Source organism: Labeo rohita, chromosome 13 (genome assembly GCF_022985175.1).
Source record: "Labeo rohita strain BAU-BD-2019 chromosome 13, IGBB_LRoh.1.0, whole genome shotgun sequence".
In the NCBI taxonomy this organism is placed as follows: Eukaryota; Metazoa; Chordata; class Actinopteri; order Cypriniformes; family Cyprinidae; genus Labeo; species Labeo rohita.
This window is the reverse complement of record NC_066881.1, coordinates 14,131,395-14,144,266: the sequence shown is the minus strand read 5'-3', so window position 1 is coordinate 14,144,266 and position 12,872 is coordinate 14,131,395. Positions and strand designations below refer to the sequence as shown.

General features: G+C 33.0%; 1 protein-coding gene across 1 annotated transcript in view; it reads left to right on the top strand.

Annotated features, from left to right (window-relative positions):
- The window catches only part of srbd1 (S1 RNA binding domain 1), an 85,820-nt gene that overhangs the window by 3,586 nt on the left and 69,362 nt on the right, over positions 1–12,872 (top strand). The window contains exons 6-14 of the mRNA XM_051126870.1: positions 250–367; positions 468–606; positions 1,021–1,117; positions 1,309–1,471; positions 7,773–7,876; positions 9,667–9,774; positions 9,870–10,027; positions 11,032–11,122; positions 12,671–12,778. Coding sequence (XP_050982827.1) covers positions 250–367; positions 468–606; positions 1,021–1,117; positions 1,309–1,471; positions 7,773–7,876; positions 9,667–9,774; positions 9,870–10,027; positions 11,032–11,122; positions 12,671–12,778 — 1,086 coding nt within the window. The remainder of the gene's footprint in view (positions 1–249; positions 368–467; positions 607–1,020; positions 1,118–1,308; positions 1,472–7,772; positions 7,877–9,666; positions 9,775–9,869; positions 10,028–11,031; positions 11,123–12,670; positions 12,779–12,872) is intronic.

The window sequence follows — 12,872 nt, the reverse complement described above, 5'->3', positions numbered from 1 at the left end:
TTTTTGTTGGCAAATTGGTGAACTTTAATATATAACATTATTAGTGTTTTTGCAGGTTTTTTTTTTTCGATCAAATAAATGCAGACCATTATATTTAAAAAAAAAAAATTCTTACCAACTTTTGAACAGAAGTGTATCTTTGCAATTAAAGAGACATCAGTTAAGCACTTTTCCTAACCTAAAAAAACAGCAAGGTATACACAAGGAATAACTTAAGTACACATAGTTAATTTTATTCATGTGTCTTAGGTCCGTGGCAAAAAAGACCAAATCTGTTGCTCAGACACTAAAGAAGGAGGGGGTTCTTACTTCACAGCTGGAAATGGCTCTAAAGAACTGCACAACGGCTGATGAAATAGACCATGTGGTAAGAACAGAGCAGAACATGCTTCTCAGCTTACTTAGTTCAGTAAGTCTGTGAATGACCTAATAATAACTTGTACTTATGTTTTTTTTTCTTTCTTTAGTATGCTCCCTATAAAAAGGGCAGCAAGTTATCCAAGGCCCGGCGAGCTAAAGAGCTAGGACTGGAACCTGTTGCACAGGCTCTGCTTCAGGCACCCCAGACTCTGGACCTACACTCCTCAATCAAGCCCAGCACTAAAGGTATAAGCCCACTGCATACTTACAATAGCCAGCCTGTTATAACAGCGCTGTACATGAGCTTCCACAACTCAGTGTCCTCTAAGATCTGATACTCACCCAGAATGTGTATTCATTTAACATTAATGTTTGAAACTTTCTGAAACTGATTAATGGTCCCAAACATCATCACGTCTATGTTGTTTTTTTGTCTTTTCTGCGTTAATTGTTATATAAAATTAAAAAAGATTGATAAAAGATACAAAAGAGTCAATAGAGGGCAGCAAAGTACTTTGGGTTTTATTTGTGTTGTCTGCTTATGCTTATGGACAGTTGACATTGACATATTACAAATGTACAAAAGTGATTTTTACATTCATAGAAACCATATTAAATGCAATTAAATGTCATTTCAGCTGTTTTGTTTCTTGTCTGTAGGATTGTCGACCCTGGATGAGGTGGCCACAGGAGTGCAGGAGATCCTGGCAGACATGATTGCAAAGGACAAAGAGACTCTCACCTATGTCCAGTCACTGTAAGACACTGATAATTTGAGCAAACTCACTATTTTCTCTTTCTATCCACTCCCTCTTTTTATCTTTGCTTTATCTGTTAATCTGTTTAGCTTATGTTTCATTAGATGAATCTCCTCTTACATTTTCTAGCCTATCAGTCCTAGTTATACAGTTAGTGTGTGTTTGACTCTGCGTGTATGTTCGTTCTCAGGTGTGACAGGTGTGCCGTGACCATTCACTCGGCAGTGTCTAAAACAGCCCTGAAAGAACAGCAGCCACAGGAGGGCAATCAGAAGAGCAAACCAAAGGACATTGCCAAGTTTAGCCTGTATACTGACTTCACCTGTGACGTCCATCGCATCCAGCACCATCAGGTATGGTCAGCTCTTTATCTTGTGTTTCTTATCAGATTCACTCTGCAGAAATTTTCAGACCTCTAAACTTTTTTTTTCTTTTTTATTGGAAGATTGGAATATCATATGCAGTGATAGTGGTTTCTTAGCAAATTCAGCAAAAGCATTTTCGACAATGAGATCTTAAAATTCTTTTAAATAATAAAAAAGTGTTTTTTAGGTTGTCTTTTTTATTAATATAAATAGTGAAGAGAGAACCGCAAATTATTGGGATAAGAAGTGGAAGTGGGTCTGGGAAATCATGAGCGTGATTCAAATTCTTACTGGTCACATGTCATTGTTTCCAGGTCCAAACGCTCCTCTAGACCCCAAAAGCAAATAAAGTGCTAATATCAGTGTTATGTCTTTTTCCTGTTATAATTATTGACATTTAATTAGCTTTTGTTTTATTTTTTTTTAGTTTTTTTTTTTTTTTATTTTAGTTTAATTTATAGCATTTTTGTTATATGCTTTTCATTATTTTTTTTATGTATAGCTTTGTTTTTTTAGTACTGGCCAAGGCAACACTTTTTTAAGTTTAAACTTCAAATCTAACATTTTATTGTATTCAAGCTTTATTTAAACAAAAAAAAAAAAAAAAATTATAGTTTTAGTTAACAATAACAAAACTGGCCAATATGCACTTATGATGCGCTGCAGTGCTAATGAAAAATTATGATGTGTGATTAATCTTATCTGAATTCTTAAAATATTGGTGGGACATGAAATGCCATGACTGTCTATTATGCATTACTAGTCAAATATTTTGCACAGCCTTGTCTACAGTTACAGTGCCAGTCAAAATTTTTTTAACCATAAGGTTTTTAATGTTTCCTAATGAATGTCACTTCTGCTCACCAAGCCTGGATTTATTTGATGAAGTACAGCAAAAACAGTGAAATTTTGAAATATTTTTCTATTTGAATATGTTTTAAAATGTAATTTTTTTGTGATTCAAAGCTGGAATTTTAGCATCATTACTTCAGTCACATGATCCTCCAGAAATCATTCTAATATTCTGATTTGCTGCTCATTACTCTGAAGACTGGAGTAATGATGCTTAAAATGTAGATTTTAAAATATATTAAAATAAAAATGTTATTTTAAATAGTAAAAATACAATGATGTACACTCATTACTTATGTACTTATTATATAAATTTGGTATATTTCAAACACCAAAAAAGTTACAGATTGCAGCTTTAACATTGTTAGTCACTGCATAATTTCCATGCTTGTGTTATTTTGTTCTGATGACTATTGTATTATTGGAAAATAGTGTGAAAGTCATAATAACCTTTGATACCAAGTATATATGTACACACTCGGACACAGTCCAGTCCACACACACTGACAGTGTTGTGCCATATAAACAGGTCCTCGTGCCGCTCTTTAAAGCTCTTCTGTCAGTGCTGTTCATCTGTATGTGTTTGTGTCAATGGTGTCCCCTTCCCCCCTCTCACTTCACGGGTAGCCGCTTACTCAGAGTTGGTTGTGGGCCACATGTCACAGTGACTCTGTCATCCTTTTCTCCCTCTATTCATCTCTCTCACCCCGTTCCCTGTCCCCCAGTCATTCCCGATCTCCCCGTCTTAACATATGTGACTCGTCCCCATCCACGTGCCTGTGGATTAAAGGCTAGGATTGACAGACTCTGCTTCACGATGACAGCCGCTCATGGGCTCTGTGAGAAAGGAGGGGTATAGGGGTGCGCGAGGGTGAGAGGGAGAGAGACAAAGAGCGAAAGACGGGCCGAATGAATGAGTGAATGAGTGGCGGCGAGATCTCCTGTGAAGCATACAGTTTAGCTGTTGTTAATCTGCTGACGTGGATTGTCAGTGAGTGTTAATTTGAGTTTGCCGTGACCTGTGAGCTGTCACACTCCGGCTAAAATGAACCTTTTCGTGGTTTTGCTAGAGAAGAGCGTGGAATGTATTTTGACAGGAGGCATGTGTATACACACATAGTTGCTTGTTTAATTTAACACATTACTTGTGAGAGTGTATTAAGGACAGATGTGTGTGTGTGGGTTCCATGTGTTCGTATCGCAGGGGTGAACCAGTTGGTGAAAGCCTGTGTTGGTCTTGGTGACTCCATCATTAACTTCGATGCTTTATGTGTAAATTAGGGAGAATTTACTTATTTTATTCCTCTTTAATATATATATTTTTTTAATTTAATGATCACACTGTTAACACGATTGGTGTAACGGACTGTTGTAAAATAATATTTTGCATGACATTTTGGTAGATGAAACATGTAAAGACTATGCAACAGGGGTGTGCGATATTGACAAAAAATATTGTCTGGAATTTTATTGATAACGATAATTAGACAATATTTTGCTGTGTGTTGTTGTGCTGGTATCTTAAGGACTACCGTGGACAGCTGACTCCTAAATTTTGGATTTTCTTCATAATCTGTGTGGTGGTCAGTTCACACTGATAGAAATGAATAAAAGTGTGCATTATTTTTTGTGTCAGATTCTTACATTTGGGCTGTTACCAAGCAAATGAAGTCAGTATCAACAAAATTCGTCTTTGCAATACAAAGGAACACAGAAGCTACATCTGAAGTGGCATTTAGATGCATTTACACACTGTTTAATGCAGGTCATGAATGCATTTAACCTGCAGTTACAAATGTACAATGTTTTAAACATAAAACATTGAATACTGATATTTGAAAGTATTTAAATAATAAAAAGATGCTTTAAATGTGTAATTAAATCCGCCATTGTTTCAACGGTTGAATCATTCAGGAACGAAACACCGTCATGTTGCTCAGAGATGCAAAACAGTGCTGTGGCTGTGTTTGGAATGATTTTTCTTGTCGAAATAGAACAAAAACAGGTGTCTAAAATGTAAGTGTCTTAATTCTTGTCTATTGAAATGTTGTAAAAAAAAATCTATATCCTATTTGTAATCATGGTAATTTTTGAAGAAGAAAACGGCACTCTTCATGTGATATTGATTATATGTATAAGTAGAATAAATCTATACATTTTCTGTCAACATGTCTTGAATTTGTGATCATTCTAAATGTATTTTAATAGACTGAATCATGCAGTGAAAGAACGCACTGTTAGTGCGTACGCGTACTAGTTTAGACTTAATGTTATGCGTGCACTGCACTCTGTAGGTGTTTTGAATGGTTTTTGCAAAATACTCGATAAACAACAATTACGATATTATCGCAGACGATATATATCGCACACCACTAATGGGCAATGAAATTTGTTTGTCTTTCATTGTTTGTTCATGTTAGTTCACAGTGCATTAACTGATGTTAACAAACACAACTTGTGCTTTTAATAATGCATTAGTTAATGCTGAAGTTAACTAAGAGTAATAAATGCTATAGAAGTGTTGTTCATTCTTAATTCGTGAGTCTTATTTTAAAGTGTTACCATATATAATCAATATTGTGATAAACAGTTTAGAACAGAATTATTACATTTTTAAAAAATAAATAAATCAATTAATAAATACAGAGGAAAAATTATTTTTCCACTCTGTGCACCTCTGTATTTATTTATTTATTTATTGGAGAATTGAGAAATCAATTCTCAATTTAACTAGGGGTGTCAGTCGATTAAAAATTTTAATGTAATTAATTACTTGTTTCGATTAATTAATCTAATTAATCACAAAATAAATTTGACTGTGAAAATACCCACAAAAGATTATTTAAAGCTATTTTTGTATTAAATGAGAAAATATCAAGTAGACATCACAAATTGTAGCTTAAGAAAGAAATATTTTATTTGATTCAACATAAAATGTATTACACATAAACATTTAGGCTGCAATGGCCTAAACTATGGAACATAAAAGAAGATCATTTGAGAAAGGTCTGTGTAATGAGAAACGTCTCAGTATTTTTTGTTCATACAGTGTATAATTGACACAATTTACATTTTTTGGGTGATCTGTCCCCAAAAAATTAAATTGTTGTTGTTTTTCTTATTTTTTTTTATTTATTTGTAATTTTTTAAAAATAAAATAATACTTTAAAAATAATAAAATAATAAAATAATATATAAATAATAATAAATAATAAAATAATACTTAAAAAAAAATAATGCTCAGGAACTAAATGTGCCAGCAGGTGGCAGTAAATGTCTTTATGAGTCATCCATTAATGTATTGCATTCATTCAAATGGCTGATTCATTCAAAAAGGAAGCAAATGGCTCTATGAATGGGCCTTTGAATCATTGATTCACATGATTCGTTCAAAATGTAAATTCATTCAGAAACTAAACACTGCTGTTTTGCCCCTGTGATGTCGTGTGATATGTGATGTATATAAATATGAGACCAAACACATACAGGCATACAGGGCATTTTTTGCACCAATATCTTGAATTTTAGGGCATAACTGCATTTATGGAGTTGTCGCCCTGCATCATATTTGTCAACAGTCAACTATATGAGATATAAGATGACATACAGGTCTGGGGGCGGAGCCAGTGTGTTAACTGTTATTTTTTCATAATTAATTATTAAATGCCTTGAACTGACAGCCCTACATTTAACATAATGTAAAGCATATGCTTGTGCATTGATACGTACCTTTTATTTTGTTTATAGTGTGTTCTTTTACTTCTGTGGCTACTTGAGTTTATTTTTGAACATTTAGAATATTATTTCAACTACTGAGCCATTTCTTTATAAGTTTTTAGAGGCTGTTTCTAGCTGAAAAAAAGTTTTATTTATATTAATGAAAATGGTTGTTATTTTCCCAATGGTTTCATCTTTGGAATATGCTCTAAACAAAGACAAATACAAATATTTTTTTCCTCTAGCACACTCACTAAAAAAGTGCAGCTGAAAAATCAATTAGTAACAAATAAAATTGCTTTCTGTTTGTTTGAGCTTATAATAGATGAACTACAATATAATCAGTGCTAAACATCAAATGTTTTTGTAATACAAAGCAGCTCTCGCTAAAGAAAGAGCTCATATTTATTTTGTATGGAGAATGATCGTTGGTGTATTTTGCGCCCCATGTTGTGTATGTTTGTTTTTCTGTACATGCAAAAATAGGAAGTGAAAAGTTCATCCATTCTTTCTGTTATTGTAGAGGCCATCCTCTATTTCTTTGTTCTGTGGCAATGCCGTTGCCTTTATTTGGAGAAAAAATATTGAATCGGAATAGCTCAGTCTTTAAAATAATATTCATTTCTGTCGCTTACATTCCTCATATTTTTCCAATTATGATTTCATTGTTATTGTGGAACACGATATGTTGAATATTTAGACTAAACTTTTCGCCCTCTTCTGTTTTTAAAATGTCATGTCCTGGACTGTTAAGTCTGAAATATGACACTAAACCCAAATCTGTGAAAAATTGCTGATTTTCTCATTTTTGGGTGTTAAATTTAATCTTTATTTTTAACCGCTTTCTCTGTTTTTTCCAATTTATCAGCCTTTTATATACTGTATGTGACAAACATAATTATATTGCTGGCTGTGTGATGGCAAGCAGAAGTGAATTTTATTATATATCTCTGTGGCCTGTTTTTGACAGCTGTTTATTGGTAGAAATTTTGTCCTCCATTAATCTACAGCGCTGTGCTCGCATGTATTTTTAGGATGTTTATGTTTCTTCTGAATGGTAATTTTGCTCATGGCTTGATTCAGAGCAGTTTAATGCATGCATTAATAGGTATGCATTAACTAAACAAGGCCAAGTTGAAAACGACACAGGGTACGGAGAAAAGTTTGATATTTGTTTTGACATTTCCCTCATCTCATGCAAAACTTCAAATGCGATAAACATCGCATGAGAAAACCCAAGTAAACAGCTGCCTTGGGGTGTTGAAATGCCAAAATATGGAAATATAATTTTCATCATATTTCTGGCTGCATTAATTCACGTCTTGATCGGGCCATTAGCTGTTGAGCGGTGCAAAGGGGGCGGTTGCCCGCTCTGTGGTGGGGTGTGTGTTTCGTGTAGGGGGTTGGTGGCATTTGTCAGCTCGCTTCTTCCGCTTGGAGTCCAGATTGATGGGTCATCTTTTCCCTCTTGTTTCCTTTCAAAAGATTTTCCTCAGAAAAGGTCAGATACTTAAAACTATTTGCTTCACAGCATGTCACTTTCCCTTAGAGGGCCACTAAGGGAAAAGCGTGAGAGGCACGGAGCTTTTCGATGCGACACGAGTGCGTCTTGGTGCGCGCTGACTAGTTTTAGGAGAGATCGGGAGGGGGTGGTACCGACGGTGTGCTACCGTGCCTCGCCTTGTGTCGGCTGTCTCTACAGGTTACTCTCTTGTTTCAGACGTTAGCCATTAACCGTGGGGAGAATCTGAAGATTCTGACAGTGAAGGTCAACATCCCCGACTGGGTGAAGAATGACTTCTGTAGGTGGTGCGTCAACGTCAGGTCAGCACACACCCACAATGCCCACACACGCACACCACACCTCTCTTCTTCCACTCTCCCTCATGGTCTGGCCTGTTGCCAGTTTAATGGGCAATGGGTTGGCGACAGACTTTCACACTGCCGGCTGTTGATAAACCACAGGTTTTGATATTGTCGTAGCTCTTTCCACTAAGCCGCAGAACCCTATCTTAAAAACAAGTTATGTTTTACATTATGTATAGAAAAAAAGTAAAATTAAAAAACAATTAAGGTTTAAATGTTATTTTTATTAAACCAGTTATTTCCATATATAATTGTTCATGTTGTATAGTCAACCCATACATTAAATATAATAAACATACTACATGCACATTTACAATTTTAATTGTAATGCAACATGTTTCTTGGTAATAATGGTAATACATTTAATTTGAGAGGAAATTAATTTAGCTTAGTTAGTATTTTAATATATAGTTAATTATTTGACATTTTTACACTACTGATCAACAGTTATGCTGCAGAGATTTTTGTTTTTGAAACAAGTGTCCAATGCTCACCAAGGCTGCATGTTTATTTTTCTTTTTTTCTTTCTTTCTTTCTTTCTTTCTTTCTTTCTTTCTTTTAATAAAAATATTCTGACATATAATAAAATAAATATATTTTTATATTTAAGTTATATTAAAGAATTATAATTCATTTAATTTGAGAGGAAATTAATTTTACTTTTTTAGTATTTGAATACATTTGAATCATTTATTGGTTTGACATTTTTACACTGCTGGTCAATTTTTTACTGCAAAGATTTAAAAAAAATGTTTTTGATATGTGTCTAATGCTCAGCAAGGCTGCATGTTTCTTTTTACTTTCTTTTTTTTTAAATACAAAATATTGATATCTGAAACATAATAGAAACATATATTTTTATATTTAAGTTATATTAAAGAATTGTGATGAATTTATTTTGAGAGGAAATTAATTTTTACTTATTTAGTATTTTCATATTTTAATTTTAATTATTTATTTATTTGACTTGTTTATACTACTGGTCAAAAGTTTTTGTTGCAAAGATTTTGTTTTTCTTTCTTTCTTTTTTTAATACAAAAATATTGATATCTGAAATATAATATAATATTTTTTTTATATTTAAGTTATATCAAAGAATTATAATTAATTTAATTTGAGAGGAAATTAATTTTACTTATTGTTTTAATATATTTTAATTATTTATTTGACATTTTTACACTACTAGTCAAATGTTTTTGTTGCAAAGATTTTTTTTTTTTAAGTGTTTTAAGGCTGCATGTTGCTTTTTTTTATTTATTTGTTTTTTTTTATAAAAATATTGATATTAAAATACTGACTGAAGACTGAAGTAATTTGCTGCTGAAAATTGCCATCACAGAAATAAATTAAATTTACAGTTGTAATGATATTCCATAAATTAGCATTGTTACTTAACTTTTTTTTTTTGACTAAATAAATGGAGTCTTGGTGAGCATGACCTTATGCATCTTTCAAAAACAAAAAAAATCTGTCATCCATGATCAGTTATTACAAACTTTTGAAGTTCTGAGTTATTGTGCCACAACTGAGTTTTCATTAAAATAATATTTCAACTGCAATGAAAAGCACCTTGGTTTTCAAAAAGTTAATCAGTTGTCCCTTTCATTCCTAAAAAAAAAATTCTTAAAGCTACTTACAGCTAATTATTTCCATGTAGTTATTATACAATCACAATCTCACAGTCTTTTTTTTTAGCAGGCTGTATGAGCGTGCAAACTGATGGACTCTTTCTGCCGTATGACTTACAGGTGGAGGCCACAGGGATTCGCACGGCCAGAACTGATGACGATTTTGAAGAATGCTGCTGAAGATTCCTTCAAGAGATTCATTTTACCCTTTCTCAGTCGAGGCTACAGGTTTGTTCTTGCTGGATATTTAAGTTTCTTTTTCCAGATCTTCGTTCTATAACGTTGTTATTTACATTTTGCAACTCGTTTTCTTTCTGTCCCAGGACTAAGTTGACCACTAGTGCAGAAAAAGAGTCCATTGCCATGTTTGTTCGTAATCTGCGTCAGCGCCTTCTGATGTGTCCTGTGCGTGGGAAAGTCATCATGGGGGTGGACCCAGGATTTCACCATGGCTGCAAAATAGCAGTCCTGTCCCCCACAAGTAAGAGAACCAGAATAAATGTGGAATGCACTTTGAATAAATGCTAAATACCTATCTATATCCATATCTAAAATTGTCTATATCAGGGTTATTATCTTTAATATATATATATATATATAATTTTTTTTTTTAATAATTTAAATAAAATAAACATTAATTGAAATGAAAAACAAAACAAAACAAAAACTAAACTACAAACTAAAACTTTACAAACATTTAAATGAAAAAAGAAAAAAGTATGAAAAAGAAAATTCAAAATATTAGCAAAAACTATCAGGTGCTTTTTTTGTCTTAATGGCTTAATGTAATATTTTAATCAGTATATTATCAGAGTTTTTTTTTTTTTTCATTTGTACCATCAACGAATGAAGTTGTCATAGTAATGGATAATTACAATAAATTTGATATGAATAAATTTGATCTGATTGCTAATTTTATGTTGTATTGACTAATTCTGAAACAAACTAACATTAATGAAAAAAATAATTGAAATTATTTTTAGTTTAGTGCATATTAAAGTTGATGAAGGAGAGTGTCTGATTGGCAGGTGTGATAAGAATGCCCGTTGTGCCCTCTTGGTGGGAGGAGCGGCACGCTGTGCCCTGTGTGTGCCCTGCGTCCAGGCGACTGATCGGCCTGGCGGGTGTGTGTCAGGTGGCATTGCCATGTTTTGCCCTCTGCCCCGCAGCAGCACCACATGCAGACCCAGCTTGACTGTGACAGGTCTGTGGGTGTGGAGTCACATGACCTGCCTGCCTCTTGAGGTGTCTATTGCGATTAGACTGCCTCTCTTTGGCTGACAGAAAACGGCAGCTGTATTGTCTGAGAGGAGAGGGGAACAAGGTGGAGGCGATGAGTGCAGAAAAATGGGAAAGGAAAAAAATGGGAATCCGCAGTACCTTCATGATGATAATGCACTGTTAAGTTGAAGTGCACATAAAATCTAGTCGCATACGTCCTCTGCTGTCCTGACATATCTTCTTCCTTTTTTAAAATTTCCTCAGGTCAGATTTTGCACACAGATGTGGTGTACCTCCACGGTCATGCCAAACACAAAGAGGCAGAAAAACTGCGCCATCTTATGTTCAAACACAGGTATTGCAGTCATAATGATAAACGTTTTTAATGCTCATTAAGGCTGCATTTATTTGATCAAAATACAGAAATACAGTAATATTGGGAAATATTATTTAAATTTAAAATTCTTTTTTCTTTTAATATACAGTACCAGTCAAACGTTTTTTTGGCAGTAAGATTTTTAATGTTTTTACAGAAGTGTCTTCTGCTCACCAAGCCTGCATTTATTTGATCCAAAATACAGCAAAAGCTCTAATACTGTGAAATATTTGTAATATTTAAAATGACTGCTTTCTATTTGAATATATGTTCAAATGTAATTTATGCCTGTGATCAAATCAAAATTTTCAGCATCATTACTCCAGCCTTCAGTGTCACATGATCCTTCAGAAATCATTCTAATATGCTGATTGGCAGTTCAGGAAACATTTTTATATTATTAATATTATCAATATTTAAAGCAGTTGAGTACATTTTTTTCAGGATTCTTTGATGAATAGAAAGATCCAAAGATCAGCCTTTATCTGAATAAAAAGCTTTTGTAACATTATACACTATACCATTCAAAAGCATGGAGTCAATATAATTATAATTTTTTTGTTGTTGGGGAATTAATACTTTTATTTAGAAAGGATGCTTTAAATTGACCAAAAGTGATGAAAAAGACATTTATAATGTTACAAACGATTTGTATTTCAGATAAATGCTGTTCTTCTGAACTTTCTATTCATCAAAGAAACCTGAAAAAATTCTACTCAGCTGTTTTCAACATAATAATAATAATAATAATAATAATAATTTTTTGAGAAGCAAATCAGAATATTAGAATGACTTCTGACAGATCATGTGACTGGAGTAATGATGCTAAAAACTTTCCAGCTTATAAATTACATTTTAAAATATATTCAAATAGAAAACAGATGTTTTAAATAGTAAAAATATTTCAAAATTTTACTGTTTTTTTGCTGTACTTTGGACTGAATAAATGCAGGCTTGGTGAGCAGAAGAGACTTCTTTAAAAAACATTAAAAATCGTACTGTTCAAAAACTTGACTGGTAGTGTATTTAAAAATTTAATTAATTACTATGATGGGAAAACTTATTTTTAAGCTGTTGTTTTAACTATCAATGTTTTTTTTTGTATTAATATTAATATTTAATATTAATACACTACCATTTAAAAATTTGGGGTAAGAATGTTAAAAATAAAATAAAACAAGGACTCAAGAAATTGCTAAAAAAAAATGACAGTAAAAACATTTATAATGTTACAAAAGATTTCTATTTCAAATAAATGCTGTTGTTTGGAACTTTCTGTTCCTGAAAAATTTAATCCTGAAAAAAATGCACCACTGAAGACTTGAGTAACTCACCATTGCCATTGCCATCACAGGAATAAATTTCATTTTCAAAAATGTATTGTACATTGTAATTATATTTCAGTATATTAATGCTTTTTTTATTTAAAATAACTGTAGCATTGGTGAGCCTTCTTTAAAAAGCTCTAAAAAAAATAATTATTCCAAACTTTTGACCTGAGTAACGTCTTCATTTTTTTCCCCACAGCTGTCAAACCATTGTAATAGGAAATGGCAAAGCATGCAGGGAGACCGAGGCCTTCTTTACAGACCTAATTAAACGGCACTTCTTCAAGCCCCTCGATGTGTCCTACTGGTATGACATTTCTCTTTTTTTAAATACTGAGCAGTGATAAGTACAGCAGATGTTGTTCTTCTGAGAGTTGCTCAGCAGTTGGTGTAGAGATGAA